At 40.2% G+C, this 17,903-nt stretch overlaps 1 protein-coding gene across 5 annotated transcripts in view; it reads right to left on the reverse strand.

Annotated features, from left to right (window-relative positions):
* UGGT1 (UDP-glucose glycoprotein glucosyltransferase 1) overlaps positions 1-17,903 on the reverse strand; it is a 151,931-nt gene that overhangs the window by 102,831 nt on the left and 31,197 nt on the right. For all 5 annotated transcript variants that reach the window (XM_084891989.1, XM_084891988.1, XM_084891991.1 and 2 more), the window contains 6 exons: positions 15,275-15,387; positions 13,401-13,575; positions 11,987-12,083; positions 7,477-7,555; positions 2,154-2,254; positions 1,170-1,269 (listed from right to left, as the gene is read on the reverse strand). In XM_084891989.1, coding sequence (XP_084748115.1) covers positions 1,170-1,269; positions 2,154-2,254; positions 7,477-7,555; positions 11,987-12,083; positions 13,401-13,575; positions 15,275-15,387 — 665 coding nt within the window. The remainder of the gene's footprint in view (positions 1-1,169; positions 1,270-2,153; positions 2,255-7,476; positions 7,556-11,986; positions 12,084-13,400; positions 13,576-15,274; positions 15,388-17,903) is intronic.

Raw genomic sequence — 17,903 nt, forward strand, 5'->3', positions numbered from 1 at the left:
ATTTTTTCATTATTAAAATACAATATCAACCGAAATCAGTTTGGCTCAGTGGATAGAGCGTCGGCTGGCGGACTGAAAGGTCCCAGGTTCGATTCCGGCCGAGGGCATGTACCTTGGTTGCAGGCACATCCCCATTAGAGGGTGTGCAAGAGGCAGCTGATTGATGATTCTCTCTCATTGATGTTTCTAACTCTCTATCCCTCTCCCTTCCTCTCTGTAAAAAAAAAAAAAAAAAAAAATCAATAAAATATATTTAAAAAAAAAAAAAAAAAAAAAGAATGTTCAAGGCTAAGATGCTATACATAGGTGCATGAACACAGCACTCTAGACCGCGCAAGTGTGACTTTCTATAACCCAAAGAAGTGATGTCACGTTTTGGCAGAAAGCCACTGTCTAAGTAATATTAAAGTATGTTTCTGAGGCTATGAGGCTGTGAGTAAAGATGTGGCTACTAAGTGAGGCTACTGCTACTAGTTATGTGGAAAGATGTGTTGTTACCTGGCTGGAGTGCGGCTACCTGCTGTGTGGAATTTTGCTTATAGAATTGTTTTATCTAGTGGCTATTTGTTAGCAGAGGCAACATGGCCACTGGCTCCTACAATGAAGACTCTCTTATCTACTCATGACTTCTAATGGCTTCTTCATCAGATACCCAGGGTCCCAGGAGGTCCATCCAGCCCCTGGCAGAGGGGCTCGGACCCGACACCAGAAAAGCTGCATTCAGAATCTTACTCTGTCACTAGGAACATATCAGCCTCTATAACTCATTTTCTTCATCAAGATTAAATAAAACAATATATGTGAAACTCTTCAGAAAGAAAAATACTATCGTCCATAGGGGACTCTGGATTGGCTATTTGCTTAGGTTAGATTAATGCACCAATCCTGAAAGGCAGCTATTTCACTGCTGAAGAAAGCTTATTTACAAGTTCATACAACCAGGAAGGACAGTGCCAGGAATACAACCAATATGGGTCTATTCAACCATACGATGCAATCTTGCCTCTACTCAGAAAGAGTACCATTAGCAGGATAGTGTTAATAGCAAGAGAACTTTCATTTTCTAAGCTTTTATATATATTTAATTGCTTCATTTTACATATAAGCATGAAGATAATTAGGCATAAATTGAGGAATAAATGCCTCAAAGCCTTTATCCCTCATATTACCTGGCTTTGGTAGGAAAATTTTGACTAAGATCCTTCATAACAACCAAAGCTAATTCAACAGGAGCAGCCAAGATTCGGGCAGCAGTTTGGAAACTTAGATCTGCAACAATGTAAAATATAACAAAGGGTATTAATGCAATGAAAAACAGGAAAGAAAATACATTTATTTCCCACTATTTCCTTGGTAATTAAGAATGACTTAGAATGCAACCATTCTAGAAAGTGCCACTGTTTAATTTCAGGTTTTATTGACTTTCTAGTCCCTATGGTATCCATTATAACCGTTTCTTCATCTACCTGCATGAAACAATAGGGCATATACTAATTCACAAAGCAGACATAAATCCAACCCAAATACTTTCCTTCTTCTGAATTTACAACAAATCTCAAATTATAACATAGGACTTCAGTAAATTATGTTGGGGGGGAAAAATAATGAATAGTTTTTTGGACCAGAAAAGTATACATACATTCTCCCACACTGACATGCCTCTGACATTTGATAGATACACTGCTCAGTAATTGTATACACAGAGACACACTGAGACCAAGACAAATGTGCTTCTACACTAGAGGCCCAGTGCACAAAATCCGTGCAAGAATAGGCCTTCCTTCCCCTGCTGCTGGCACTAGTTTCCCTCTGGCAGCTGGGATCAGGGCTTCCCTTGCAGTCCCAGCTTCGTCCTGAAGGTTGTCCAGTCTAATTAGCATATTACACTTTTATTATTATAGATACTACAAGCTTATGCAACTGGTCACACAATGAAAGATCTGGTACTCATTTACATACATTACTTCTGAATAGTGTTATCTCTCTACAAAAGGGCTTCTTGTCTGATTAATCATAATTAATGACTATCTTTAAAATCGGTGGTACCTTTAGAATCATGTGAATCAATACAATTGCATTCAAATTCTACCTTTTTGTAGTACCACAAAATATAGTCAAAAAGTTGGCCAGTGATTGCTGTATGTTTTCATTACCTTGCAATTGCCAAACTTTTAAAGGTGCCATTTCATTGGTGCTCTCCACAAGGTGCTTTCTAAGTTCTTTCAACTGTCCCTTCAGGTCAGGGTGCAGGTCTCTAAAAAAAAACATAAAGTCAGTCCTTGTCTTGTGTCTTTTCTTTCTCAAAGCACACTCAAAGGTTGGCTCCAATTTTATTTCATAATTTTCACCTTGTTTCTCTTTAAGTAAAAGCACATGTATGTTGGGGGTAGGGGACTTGATAAATAATCCTTTGTTACAGAAAAGCAAGTATGATAGCAACAATTATTTCTGGGTGGTATACATGGGGATGTTATATTATTTTCCATACTTTTGTGAGTCTTTATAATTTCTCAAAATAAAACTGAATCTATATTAGACTAATCCCAAAATGCTCATGAATACAATTCAAGCTAACAAAGATTATTGGGTTTTGTTTAGTTTTATCTTGAAATATAGTACATTCTCTTTCAAGCTAGTACAACAGAAGACAGAAGCAGAGAGATATCATGTAGATAGAGAGAAAAATGGCTGATAAGAGTCATTCTGCTCTTTTAAATGCTAGAAACTCAAATTTTCTTGTTTGTAATTTTTAACTTTTTTCAACCAGTTAACATTCAATACCATTCTGCATCAGTTTCAGATTATAGCATAAACATTTTTTAAATACAACATAAAGTTAAATATTACTCACACCTTTTACATTCCAAAGAATCTACTTCTAATCAGTCACTATAAACTTTTTCATAATAAAAATATCAAAAAATGCTCAAATTATTGTAGATAAATAAATAACTATTCTGAATATAAAAGAAAAAAAGGTATTCAATATCCAAAAAAATACATTGTACTATAAATACATGAAATCATAATGCTATTCAAAGAACAAACATAATGTGCCTGTTATGGCTCAGTGGTTGAGCATCAACCCTTGCAACAAGAAAGCATGGGTTCAATTACTGGTCAGGGCAAATGCCCAGGTTACGGCTCAATCCCCAGTAAGGGGCACAAAGGAGGCAGTGAATCGATGACGTTTCTCTCTCTCAATCCTTCTCCCTTCCCTAAAATCAATATTGAAAAAGCTATTTAAAAAAAAAAAAAAAAAAAAAAAAAAAAAGTGAACATTCAAAGGAATTCTGGAAACCTGGAACCAATAAAAAAAAAAAGAAAAAAGAAATTTGATTGCATACAAATTCAGTAAAACTGATGTTAAACACAAAGAATGTACATATGCATAGGAACATAATATATCCATAGTAATTTAACATGAACTAAGACATCTCTGCTAAACTGTTAGTCTGGTTAAGGCATTTCACTCAGCCAAATGTTAAAGCAAGTAGAAAAAACCGAGCCTACACATTATTATTTTTATACTAGAGGCCCAGTACATGAAATTCATGTACGGGGCCTGTAGTATAGAGGCCCAGTGGGGGGGGGGGGGGGGGGTGAGTGGGGGGGAGTCCCCTCAGCCCAGCCTGCACCCTCTCTATTCTGAGACCCCTCAGAACTTCTGCCCCTCCTATCAGTCTCCATGGGATCTTCACTTTTGGTCCTAAGTTATCAGTTTCTCTCAAGCGAAACTTCATTTGATTATTGGGCCTAAACCAGCAGTCGGACATCCCTCCGACTGGGATTGGGCCTAAACCAGCAGTTGGACATCCCTCTCACAATCCTGGATCACTGGCTCCTAACTGCTCACCTGCCTGCCTGCCTGATTGCTCTTAACTGACTCCCCTGCCAGCCTAATCACCCTAACCACCTCTGCCTTCCGGCCTGGTCACCCCCAACTGCCCCCCCCCCCCCCCCCCACTGACCTGATTGCCCCTAACTGCCCTCCATGCCGGCCTGGTCACACCCAACTGCCCCCACTGCTCGCCTGATCACCTATTGTTCAGTCATTTGGTCGTCCCTCACTAACTCCACTGCCGGCCTTGTCGCCCCAATCAGCCTGCTGTTCAGTCATTACTATGAGGGTGTCCTGACCAATTTGCATTACCCTTTTATTAATATAGATGACCTCTTCCTTTAAAAATAAACAAAAACAAATCATACTATAGATGTCCTAATTAAGATTTTCAGATAAAGCAGAATTCAGGGCTCTGAACAATTATCAAGGCATATCTCAAATAACTGCAACATTTATAAAATGAGCTAAGAGATTAAAAATAGTGGCAGAGTAAGTGGATGCTTCATAGACATGCTCCTAGGATCAAACTGGAATTACAACTAAAAAATCGAAAACTTTCTGAATAATCAAATGAAGTTTCGCTTGAGAGAAACTGATAACTTAGGACCAAAAGTGAAGATCCCATGGAGACTGATAGGAGGGGCAGAAGTGCGAAAGGGCTGGTTGAATTCCCAGACAGCAGCTGAAGTTTTGGAGGGATATCTCAGCTGTGTGTGTGTGTGTGTGTGTGTGTGTGTGTGTGTGTGTGTCGGGGGGGGAGGGGGGGGGGTTGCCACTGAGAACTCTAGGGTCTAATCCCCAAGCTGGGCTCCCCAGCCCAGACACCAGAACTGAGAAGGGTACCCACATAACATGTGGCTGTGAAAAGCCACAGGGCTGCTGTCCACCAGGGAGACATGGCTGGAACTGCAGGCACCCTCCTACAGGGCAACCGCACAAAATTCCCTGTGGAGCCACTAACCTTGGGCTCTGGCAGAGGGAGAGCAGAGTGGACTGGAGCTGTGAGCAAAAGCCAGGGTGGTGGCTCTGGGGTTAGGAATGGGAAAGCAGACACCCCAGTTTCCTGTGGGGAGTCATTCCTTCACACTGCAGGGGAATCTTTAAAAGGAAGACTTTAACTAGCCAGGCGGCTTTGCCTGGGTAAGACAGTTGACCCACCCCATGGTGCATAGTGTCTGAAGTCAATTAAAGACTGAGAATAACAATTAGCCTCCAGGGAGAAGCAACTGCCCCAGTCTGTTGAAAAACGCTCATGACATCTGTGGACAATTGCCTGAGGATTATTCAATACGAATCCAATCTGTAGGCAGAGGCAGGTCTCTGAAGGCTTTGAGTCTTTCCTGATCGAACTAGTCAGAAACAGCTTGTTAATGTCCTGCACTAGAGATTGAGAGGCATAGCAGATCTACCTAATACATAGACAGAAACCAATCGTGCAGCCAAAATGAGAAGACAAAGAAAAAAACCCACAAATGAAAGAATAAGAGAATTCTCCGAAGATATAAATGAAATGGAGATAAGAAATATATCAGATATAGACTTCAGAATACTGATGGTAAAGATGATCAACAGCATAAAAAATATATACAGTAAGTAAGAAAACAGAAATAGCCCTAACCGGCTTGGCTCAGTGGATAGAGCGTCAGCCTAAGGACAAAGGGTCCTAGGTTCGATTCCAGTCAAGGGCATGTACCTTGGTTACGGGCACATTCCCAGTGGGGACTATGGGAGAGGCAGCTGATTGATGTTTCTCTCTCACTGATGTTTCTAAATCTCCCTTCCTCTTTGTAAAAAGTAAAAAAAAAAAAAAAAAAAAAAAAAAAATATATATATATATATATATATATATATATATATATATATATATTTTAAAGGTAAAATTAAAAAAAGAAAACAGAAATAAAGAATGACTATATATTTTAAAGGTAAAATTAAAAAAAGAAAACAGAAATAAAGAATGACATTGCACAAATAAAGAACACATTGTAGGGGGATGAGAGTGACCAAAGAGAGGTCAATAGAGAAAAAAGGAGACATATGCAATTCTTTAAAAAATAAAAAATTTAAATGAAAACGAAACAAAACAAACAAGAACAAAAAAGAAAAAACCCACATTGGAAGGAATAAATACACAGCAAATTACGGGAAGCTGAGGATCTAATCAAACAATCCGATTAAAAAGAATGGGCAAAGGACCTAAATTGACATTTCACCAAAAAGGACATAAAGATGGCCAAGAGACAGATGAAAAATGCTCAAAGTCACTGATCATCAGAGAGATGCTAATTAAAACAACAATGAGGTACCATCTCACACCTGTCAGAATAGCTACCATATCAACACATGACAAGTGCTGGTGAAGAAGTGGAGAAAAGGGAGCTCTCGTGCACTGCTGATGGGAATGCAGACTGGTGCAGCCACTGCGGAGAATAGTACAAAGTTTCCTCAAAATATTAAAAATGGAACTGCCATTTGACCCAGTGATCCCACTTCTAGGATATAAACTAAGAAACCCAAAACAGCAATCAGAAAAAATGTATGACCCTTATGTTCATAGCAGCACAACTTAGCTAACATCTGGGAGCAGTCCCAGTGCCCATCAGCAGATGAGCAGATAAAAAGCTGTGGTACATTTACACCAGGGAATACTATGCAGGAGTAAGAAAGGATCTCTTACCCATTGAGACAGCATGGAGCGACCCTAAAGAGTATCATGCTAAGTGAAGTCAGTCATTCAGAGAAAGACAAGTATCACATGATCTCACTCATATGTGGAATCTAAGTAACAATAAACTGATGAAGGGAGTGGAGTATGCTGAGGGAAGGTTGGGGAGGCTGGGTGGGTTGGAGGCAATCCACCAAAGCCCTGGTATACAGATCTGCATAACCCATGGACACAGACAGTGGTGAGGGCCTGGGCGGGTTGGGCCAGCTGGAGGGAGCTGATGTGGGGCGTGGGGGAGGAGAGGTGAGGGAAGAGGACATATTTAAGACTTTCAACAATAAATAATTATTTTTTTAATTTATCAGCAAAAAAATAATAATAATAAATGAATAAAAAAGAGCTAAGAAGATGTTTCAGCTATAAAATCCTTTGATACTTCATAAGACTGTTATAAAATTTTCTTCAGAAAACCATTTCCTATCGTCTTTCACAAAGAGCAAACACTAATGGAATGTATGCTAACTGAGCATGTATAAAATCTGTTACACATCCTGCCATACCTCTTTTGCATTTTTTTGCAGACTATATTTAGCATGAGTAAATAGCTATCACCTCGCTAACTTAAAATACATTTGAATTTCTTAAAAAATATTGACTGAAACAATTACATCTCTCCTATTATGTGAATTAAAAAATGACATGTAATTTTATGTCATCGATTACAAAGCCCAGAAAAGGAACTGAATGTAAGCCATAAGCAAAGAACCATGGTATCATATGTGCTCAGAATGACTGGAGATCACAAACTGCTCTATCATTAAGTGGTTGTCTCTTCATATCAAATGACACGTATAAAACACTGCTGGGACATCTGTGACTCACAGCAGTATGGAAGACGATGTTCATAGAGTGAGGAAGACTGGAGGTTTAAATAGAGTAAGACCATTTCCCAAAAGAATATACATACCTTAATTTTCCGAAGAGAAATCCTTGCACTTCATCAATAGGATCATTTTCACCAATCACTGTGGTGTTTACTTCAGTTCCTGTAAAGGCACAGCAAAGTCATGTCTAATCACCCAGATTAGAAATAAAAACACTATAACTTCGTACGTCTAATATAAAAAAATAATCAGAAACACCCGATATGATACCATTTTAAATGTTGATATCTGGAGAAACCAAGATGACGGCTTATGTAAGAACCTAAGCAGCCATCTCGCACAACAATTTCAAAACAACAACTAAAAGACAGAACAGACATCATCCAAACCACAGGAAAGCTGGCGGAGTGGGAAATCTACAAACAGAAAGAAGGAGAGAGGCTCATGGATTGGACTGGGAGCCGCAAAGCGTTGAGGTAGGGAGACACACGCGCAGAGGAAGTGCGGCCGAATGCCTGCCTGGCTGGCGGGAGGGGAAAGGAAGTCCCCGATTGCACTGAACCCTTTCTAATTGCACTGAACCCCAACCCCAGCCGTAAACCCCGTGGACCCAGCCTCATACGAGTGGAGTCCAGACTGTAGAGAAAGGCACCCAGAGACTCAAAGACTGGGAGACTCGGGGAGCCGGGAGCCGCAGCGGGCAGAGTCTACAGTCGCGCAAGAGTGAATGCATGCAGAGAGGTCTGACCGTGGTAGTTGCCACAGCCTCTCCATAGCAGAAGGAGTCATAAGCTCCAGACTACAGAGACACAACAAAATTCCGGGTGAGCCCCTGGGGCACCCACGCTCTTGCACAGGGAATCTAAGCGATCAGGCGGAAACTCGGGATTCGTGGAAGGCAGAGGTCTGAGACTCACGCTCAAGGGCAGGGCTACGAGAAGCCAAGACTGTCAGCTCAGCCCTGAGACTCCGCTCCATACAAGGTGAGCACAGAGGCTTATGCAATTTTGCAAGTCTGATCCTATAAGACTGTCTCCAATACAGAAGGTATCCCAGAGAAGACACAGCTGATACTCACATCCAATGGGCCTAGAGGTCAATTCCTACCAGTGATACCAACAACAATCAAGACTTAACTACAAGTGTTACAGAGTGAGAATGTTGGAGCATGCTTCCAGAGAGGCTGTGGACTATGCCCCAGATAGAGTTATCAATCCTGACACCAGACGAGGCCTTGAGATTCGGTCTCATGGCCCCTTCCCAGCACATAGACATTCTTTCAAGGGCAGAAGAGGACTGACTCCATTTTGTACTGTGTAACTGTGTAACTGTGTCTCCGACAAAACACCTTTCCAAAAACAAAAAAAACCCCACAAAATATATCAATTATCCAACCCACCCTTAAATCAGCCAATAGAAATGCAGAGGGAAGTAAACCATCATAACTGGACCCTGGCCCTCACCCCACCAATCAAAATCAGCCAACTCAGTGGTCCGAGCATCACCCCACCACCAAACCCAAAACCCTATAAAAAGACTACACATTCAGAACTCGAGGCTCTCTGCATCCTGCCGCTGCATCGGTAGAGGCAAGGAGACCAGGCTCAACTTTAAATAAAGGCTCTTTCGGTTTTGCAACGGACTTGGCTCCCTGGTGGTCCTTAAGGATCTTAAAATCTGGACATAACACAGGGTTGTACACGCAGTCCACAAAGGGGAGCACCAAGAGTGTCTACCTCAGGTAACTTGGGAGGCTGACCTACTATATAAGACACCAAACACACAAAGCCATCCTACCAATTCTGGGAAACAGCGAAAATGCTAAGACAAGGAAATAGGTCTCAAGCGAAAGAAATGGAGGAGAACAAAAGACTGGATATAGAGTTCAAAACCACAGTTATAAGGTTTTTCAAGAATTTCCTAGAAAAGGCCGATGAAATAAACAAGACCTATGAAGATATGAAAAGGGATCAACTAGAAATAATAAAGGATCAACTAGAAATAAAGAATACATTCTCTGAAGTAAAAAATATTATACAGAGTCCTGAAAACAGAAGGGAAGATCTCAAGAATCAAGTCAAAGATTTGGAACACAAAGAGCCAGAGGACACTCCTCTGCAGAAGCAAGAAGACAAGAGAATCCAAAAAGTTGAAGATAATGTAAGAAACCTTTGGGACAACTTCAAGCGAACCAACATCAGAATTATGGGCATCCCAGAAGATGAGGGAGAGCAAGATATCGAAAACATACTGAAAGAAATAGTGACAGAAAACTTCCCCAACCTGGTGAAAGAAATAGACTTACAACTCCAGGAAGCGCATAGAACCCTAAACAAAAGGAATCCAAAGAGGACCACACCAAGACACGTCATAATAAAAATGCCAAGAGCAAAAGACAAAGAGAGAATATTAACACTTTGCACTCCGCTGTCCCCTCTCAGGGGACATCGGAATTCTAGCATATCACTCGGATGTCCCCTCTCAGGGGACATTGCAGTTTATTAGTGATTACGGGGAATTGAGTTAATTCAACGCACATTTCGCAAAGTAGCGTCGAGTAGCTGGTAGCCAATGTCCAGGATGGTTCGGAGTAGCTGGTAGCCAATGTCCAGAATGGTTCGGAGTGGAAAGGGTTAAAAGCAGCAAGAGAAAAGCAGGTAGTTACCTTTAAAGGAGCACCCAAACGATTGTCAGCTGATTTCTCAACAGAAACCATGCAGGCCAGATGGGAATGGCAAGAAATATTCAAGGTGATGAATGACAAGAACCTACAGCCAAAAACACTCTACCCAGCAAAGCTATCACTCAGAATCAAAGGCCAGATAAAGAGCTTCACAAATAAAAAAAAGCTAAAGGAGTTCATCACCCCCAAACCAGAATTATATGAATTGTTGAAGGGGGTTCTTTAGGAAGAGGGAGAAAATAAAGATAAAAATTATGAACAACAAATATGTAACTATCAAGTGAATTTAAAAACCAAGGGAATTAAAAAACCTGATGAACAATATTAACTGTTGAATATAATAGAATCAGAGGTATGGAAGGGGAGTGAACTGACGATTCTCGGGGAAAAGAGGAGTGGGGGATGTGGGAAGAGACTGAACATAAACTGTGCACCTATGGATGAGGACAGTGGGAGGTAAGGGCAGAGGGTGGGGCGGGAACCAGGTGGAAGAGAGCTATGGGGGGGGGGGGAAAGGAGAAACAATTGTAATAATCTGAGCAATAAAGATTTGTTTTAAAAAAATAAAATAAAATCTTGATACCTAATTTTGCAATGGTAACAAACAAAGAAAATTAATGTGTTTTTAATATGTGCTATGCTGCTGGATAAAATAAGAATATAATGTTTTCATTAAATTTTGGAAAATTACATTAAAATTTTCCAAATTAATACCTTTAAAATTACAAACAATGAATTTTTCAATATCAAAATTCTAAAGAACATGCAACCAGGCAACTTAACCCTAAATAGATGATTGAGAACAGAATGATGATTTACTAGGCTATCTTCCATGTACCAAGCCAATCCTTTTTATCTTTAAAATAAGCTCAAAAGAAATAGAGAACCACAATCAACTCAATAACTAAGCATTTTTTTTAAAAAAGGTTAAATGGTTAAAACAAAAGAAGACTGTACATAAAACAGTTTGGCTGAGTGTTGACTTGTAAACCAGGAGGTCACAGTTTGAATCACGGTCAGGACAAATGCCCAGGTTGTGGGCTCAATTCCCAGTAGCGGGGGCATAAAAGGAGGTAGCCAAGTGATGATTCTCTCTAATCATTGATATTTCCATCTCTCCCTCTCCTTTCCTCTCTGAAATAAAAATATATTTGAGCCGAGACCGGTTTGGCTCAATGGATAGAGCGTCGGCTTGGGGACTGAAGGGTCCCGGGTTCGATTCCGGTCAAGGGCATGTACCTTGGTTGCGGACATATCCCCAGTAGGGGGTGTGCAAGAGGCAGCTGATCGATGACTCTCTCATCGATGTTTCTAACTCTCTATCTCTCACACTTCCTCTCTGTACAAAATCAATAAAATATATTAAAAAAAAAAAAAAAAAAAAAAAAAATATATATATATATATATATATATATATATATATATATATATATATATATATATATATTTGAAAAAATAAAAATAAAACTTGTGGTTGAAATAAATTAAAAACCCTAGAGTATCCATAGTAAACTGTTCCAAGTGCCAAATATAATAAAAACCATTAAAACATTTGTTAATTATAGGGTAGTTTAAGATTTCATATTGGGCCTGAAATTAATGGATATTTGTGAAGGCGTATCATCAATAACAATAGTTACTACTTATTGAACATTTTTGTGCAAAAAACTGTGTTAATTTCTTACTTATACATCTTATTTTCTCCACACAAGTACTGTAAGAAGCACATATCATTATCTGTACCAGGAAAAAATTAGGACATAAGAATTTGCTTAATGTCACCCAACTCACATAGGACAGAAGACTCAGGTTCATCATTTTCCTAAATTCTTTATCATTAAGGAAAAAGGTTCTCCTTTAACTCATTATTTTTAAAAAAGAAAACACATTGGTCTAATCCACAAATTCACCTTTCACCTGAGTATCATCCTTGGCCTTGTACTCGGTGCTCTTAATGGCCAGCTCCACGCCATAGCCGGAGAGATACACGGGCTCCCTCCTGGGACGCTGCAAGCAGAGCAAGAATGCCGCCGTTACCTCTGCGTCTTCACCTGTCACACGCACAGGTGTGTCTGTGCCAATGCTGTGTGGCTAACACCTAGGATTACGCACTCAGATACACTTAAACTGCAGTGGAAATCCCAGCCTCCTTTAGATTCGTATCCGGCCACACGTATGAAAATGGGGACTCCCGGGAGGAAGCAAAACCATAGACGGCACGGTTGGAAGGTCAAAGGAAGGGCACGAGCCGTGTGAAGACACGGAGGGAGGCGTTTCCCAGCCTGTGCGGAGGCTGCACACGGCGAGCGAGGTCTCCGCCCAGACGTGCAGCGTTGGGCCGTGTGTGAGTGAAGGCGTGTTTACATTCTTGATGGAATTCGAATGTCTTCCATCAGGGTTTGGTCAAACCACGTCACAGGCTCACCACCGCCCTGGGTAAGGCTGGGCCTTCAGACATTTTAATCTCTAAGACCAGCAACAGGGTATGGGGGCAGAGGGAAGGAGTGCAGTTGTTAAAAATTAAATATTAATTTAAATGTTTCTGCTCGTACAAATTTTCATTCAAACTTTTTATTTTACTTGCATGGACCTAGCATCCAATATTTATTGAGCTTATTAGAACATAGAAACTTTAAGGCTAACAATCTGTACATATAAATAATTTAAAGCTAAATGCTATGCAAGGTTTCAGAACATTCATTTTCAATAGATTCTTGCCTGGTTTTACATCTAGAAATCCCTCCTTTTCCATCTTAAGAAAATATTTGTTTAAAAAGTTTAGAAAGGAGCCAAAACTGGTTTGGCTCAATGGATAGAGCATCGGCCTGCAGACTGAAAGGTCCCAGGTTGGATTCTGGTCAAGGGCATGTACATACCTTGGTTGTGGGCACATCCCCAGTAGGGGGTGTGCAAGAGGCAGCTGATCGATGATTCTTTCTCATCGATGTTTCTAACTCTCTATCCCTCTCTCTTCCTCTCTGTAAAAAACCAATAAAAAATATATTTAAAAAGTTTAGAAAGGATATTAATTAATGAATTAGTTCCATAGTATCCGAGCATTTTAAATCTGGGCCAAATTAAATATAATTTACGTGGTTCATTTTGAAATAGAACATAAACTTTATTACGCTATTTTTAAGCATAATTGTTTTACAATTCAGAAAGGTAAGCGAAGTATCTCCTCTGTGCAAAAAAAACATTTGATGAAAGTACTTAACTTTTCAAAAAATAAAATTTTATAAATGGGAAAATTATTAGCTTATGTGGTCATATAATGCTGAACAAAGTAGTATTTAAAGGAGTTGTAAAATAAGTCACACTTACAGATACATAATGTCTGAATATGTAATTGATTTTGCCTGCATTGCTTTTTGATACAAGTTGGCGGTGGAAAGTATAAAACACCTCAGAACCAATCTCCGAGTAGAAAATCACCACTGGACTCTCAGGACCGGATGAGGGGTATCTGTGATCACCTTTGAACAACAAGGGCTTGGGTCTGAAAATAAATAGCAAAAGCTTAAAATTATAAACTTTAAAAAGCTTTTAAAAGAAAATATAGATGCAGCAATAATTTAAGTAAAGATTGTGAGCATCTTAATATAAAAATACCAAAACACTAAATAGTTTTCAGAAAGAATACTGTCAGGTATGAGTCTTGTTTCATCATCACTAAAAATGATAATAATAGTACATTATATAAAATATTAGCTATAAAATGCAGACTTTGATTAGTAATTGTTAACAATTCCTAGAGAAGGGGGAAGCTAGAAAAAAAAGATATATATCCAGATCTCACAGCACTAAAACTTTAATAAGTGATTCTGCCACAAATAGAATATAATTACCCTTTTACCTGAAAACATGAGTTCAAGTCAAGCAAAAAGGCAGAGGAATGCTGCAAGCTATCATTGCCAATCAGAGCATCTTCCTTCGCTTATCATATTTACGATTATCTTCCTAATTTATGTTTTCCTCAAATTTTAAAACTTACCCTCCAAAACCACTTCTTTAAAAATAACATCAAGATACCAACAGATATTAATGCATAAACTGTATGACCATAAGGAGGTCCACTTAAGTGTACTAAAGAAAGATGACTCCAGGAAAAGCATAACCACAGAGAAAGTCTAAAAGGATACAAGCCAAACCATTAAAAATAGTTACCACCTCTCAAAAGAGGGTACACTACCACTCTTTTCCTTACAAAGTATGCATTACCGTTATAACAAATGAAGCAAAAATTAATCTGTCTTGTTTCACCCAAGGAGCACTACTTGACCACACAGCCACCTCGGCGCTGGGTTCTGGTTGTCAGCTGAGTGAGAAGCACTCATGGCACCTGCTGGGCAAGTGCTGGGCAGATAACCTCAGGAAAGAACTACCCAGACAACACCCTCCGCTCTTCCCACCCTGCAGAGCAACACCAGGAAGGGCGGCACGGCTCTCTAGCTCCTCAGGCCGCTGAGGGCGCACCTACTGCCCTAGCCAACAGCAAGAGGGATTAGATGTTTGTCCACCCAGGAAATCAACCACTAAGCAAAAGCTAGCGCATTCATTACCAATTTAATATTCAAATGAAATAGTTTACTTTGTCTGAAACAAATCCTAACCTGAGAGGTCATTATCATGACTGTAGTCCCCTCTGGCTCTAATGCACAGAGCATTCCTCACTGAGCTGATGACAAAGCACATGTCATTTCTCAGATACAGTCACTATAAATAACAACAGTACTATTAAGTACTCTTATCTCCATTTTAAAATGAGATGAAAAAGAAAGGTTAGTAATCTGCCTACGTTCACAAAACTTTTTAAGCCACAGAGATGGAAGTCAAATTGATCAGTTCGGCTGAAGCCGGTTTGGCTCAGTGGTAGAGCATAGGTCTGTGGACTGAAGGGTGCCAGGTTCGATTCCGGTCAAGGGCATGTATCTGGGTTGCGGGCACATCCCCAGTAGGGGGTGTGCAAGAGGCAGCTGGTCGATGTTTCTCTCTCATCGACGTTTCTAGCTCTCTATCTCTCTCCCTTCCTCTCTGTAAAAAATCAATAAAATATATATTTTTTTAAAAATTGATCAGTCCGGTTCCAGAATCCATACTCGAGACCATAAAACTCATTAAAAGACTGGAAGTAGTCCTGGTGCAGAGGAAAAGGGAGCACAGGGAATGCCTGACAGTCAGAGAGAAACACACGCTACCGTTCAGGTGCCGTCAGCAGAAGAGACTCCAGGGCATCGAAGTCGCAGGTCTGCCTCCCGTGCACCGAGAAGAAGGAGCTACATCCTGCCGGCGGAGGCTCCTCGGCCGCTATCTGTCATTTTAAGACAAGTCTTTTTAAAATAACTTCAAACCAAAGGCAAGATAAAGACATGCATATTCTAATAGGTAATAAAATGACAACAAAACATCAGTAAAAGCAAAAATTATCATCTATTGAACACCCATTATGTGACAGGAAGAGCTTTACATGTAGCTGCTTTCTTTTTTTTCACTCAAATTTGAGTCTTTTATTTGGATGTAACTGTAATTTAAAAAAAGAAACAGACAATGACCATTTAGATTAGCATAAACTATGTATGCATGTTTCAGATTACTGAAAAAAATTTAACATTTATCAAGCCCTCTTGTGCCAAATACTTGTTTAAATCAATTAAAAACCTATAAAGTTATATAATTAATTTATAAATGAGAAAACTGAAGCTCAGAAGTTAACTCTAACCAGTTATTATTTGGTGGAATTGATATTAAAATCAAAGACCTCCCTTACATTTCTCCTGAGTACAGAATAGTACATAATGGTTCAAAATTACTAAATCTCTAAAAAGCAGTTTATAATGCAAAGCACTTTTAATAATAAATAGTCTTCATCACCCTAACAAATTGTGTCTATAAGGAGCTTACTAAAATGACAACTTCCTTTAATCATTCATTTGTTAAAAAACACACACTTTACTTCAAACGGTACTAGGTACTAAGTGAAACCCAATTTAGTCTTAACATGTTCTAAGTTAACATTAAGCAAAAACAATGATGATTAATGCCACTCGTTTATTTAGATGTTTAAGCTCTCACACTAAATTTTACAAGCAGGTGAACAATGACAAATTATTTCTCCCACAGAACTATAACCACGCACTCCCAAACAGTATAAATATGTGGTTGAACTAACATCAATACACAAAACCATTTTATCTATTACATAATAAAACAAATTATCAAGTATACAAACATTAAGTTACACAGCTCAAAAGACAAATAACATTAGATGTCTGCTCAATTCATAAGCAAAAACCCACTCTTTTTTTTTTTTCAAGAAAGGGAAGTAGCCAAAACCGGTTTGGCTCAGTGATAGAGCCTCTGTCTGTGGACTGAAAGGTCCCAGGTTCGATTCCAGTCAAGGGCATGTACTTTGGTTGTGGGCACATCCCCGGTGGGGGGTGTGCAAGAGGCAGCTGGTCGATGTTTCTCTCTCATCGATGTTTCTGGCTCTCTATCTCTCTCCCTTCCTCTCTGTAAAAAATCAATAAAATATATATATTTTTTTTAAAAAGAAAGAAAGAAAGGGAAGTAAGGGAAAAGTCACATTTCAAACAAAAATAAGTTGGTAAACAACTTCAGAATGTATGAAAAAAAATACAAGAATTTCAGACTTTTTGTGATTAAGAATCGTTTTAGCACAACATAGCATGTCTACCTTTAAAAAAAATATTTACCGAAGAGCATATTCTATATGTTCCACACGAGACAATAAATAAGATTTATTTAAAAAAAATTAAATAATAACTAAGACTTGGATTAAAAATAAAAAAGTTGAGCAAACCTGATGTATATGTGTATGAGTGTGGGAGATGTAAACATAAAGTCAGCAGGCAAATAACCATATCGGCCCTACTTTCTAAGTTTGAAATGAGGGAGAAACCACCTAAGTCCATAGTATTCATAATTCCTGGGACTTCAGTTCCGTATAAAAGTAAAGTATACAAGTATTATGCTGGTATTTTGGCACCTAATCTTTCTAAATCTCTTATCCATATACTAGTGGCCGGGTGCACGAAATTCAAGCGGGGAGGGGAGAGGGCCCTCAGCCCAGTCTGCACCCTCTCCAATCTGGGACCACTTGAAGGCTGTCCTACTGCTGGTTTACAGGGATCAGGCCTAAATCGGCAGTTGGACATTCCTCTCGCAATCCGGGACCGCTGGCTCCTAACTGTTCACTTTCCTGCCTGATTGCCCCTAACCACTCTCCCTGTTGGCCTGCTCACCCCCAAATGCCTCCCCTGCTGGCCTGCTCACCCCCTCTTCTCTCCCCAATGGTCTGCTCACCCCCAAATGCCTCTCCCCACTGTCCTGATCACCCCCAACTGACCCCCAATGACAGCATGCTCAACCCCAATTGCCCCCACTGCTGGCCTGATCTCCCCCAACTGGCCTGATCACCCACAACTGCAGTCCCATCCTGGCCTAATCACCCACAACTGCCCTCCCCTCTTGGCCTCTAACTGCCTCTACCTCAGCCTCACCACCATGGCTTTGTCCAGAAGATCTTCCGGAAGGCCTCCTGGAAGGTCTCCCAGTCTAATTACCATATTACCCTTTTATTAGTATAGATAGAGGCCTGGTGCACGGTGGGGACCAGCTGGTTTGCCCTGAAGGGTGTCCCGGATCAGGGTGGGGGTTCCTTGGGGCATGGGGCAGCCTGGGCGAGGGGTGGTTGTTTGCAGGCTGACCATGCCCCCATGGGGTGAGGGTCCCCCGCTGGGAGGGCATGGCCAGCCTGGGTGAGGGGCTGATGTCTGTTTGCAGGCTGGCCAGGCCCCTCAGCGAGGG

The sequence above is a fragment of the Pipistrellus hanaki genome (assembly GCF_964339955.1).
Source record: "Pipistrellus hanaki genome assembly, chromosome: 8".
Lineage (NCBI taxonomy): Eukaryota > Metazoa > Chordata > Mammalia > Chiroptera > Vespertilionidae > Pipistrellus > Pipistrellus hanaki.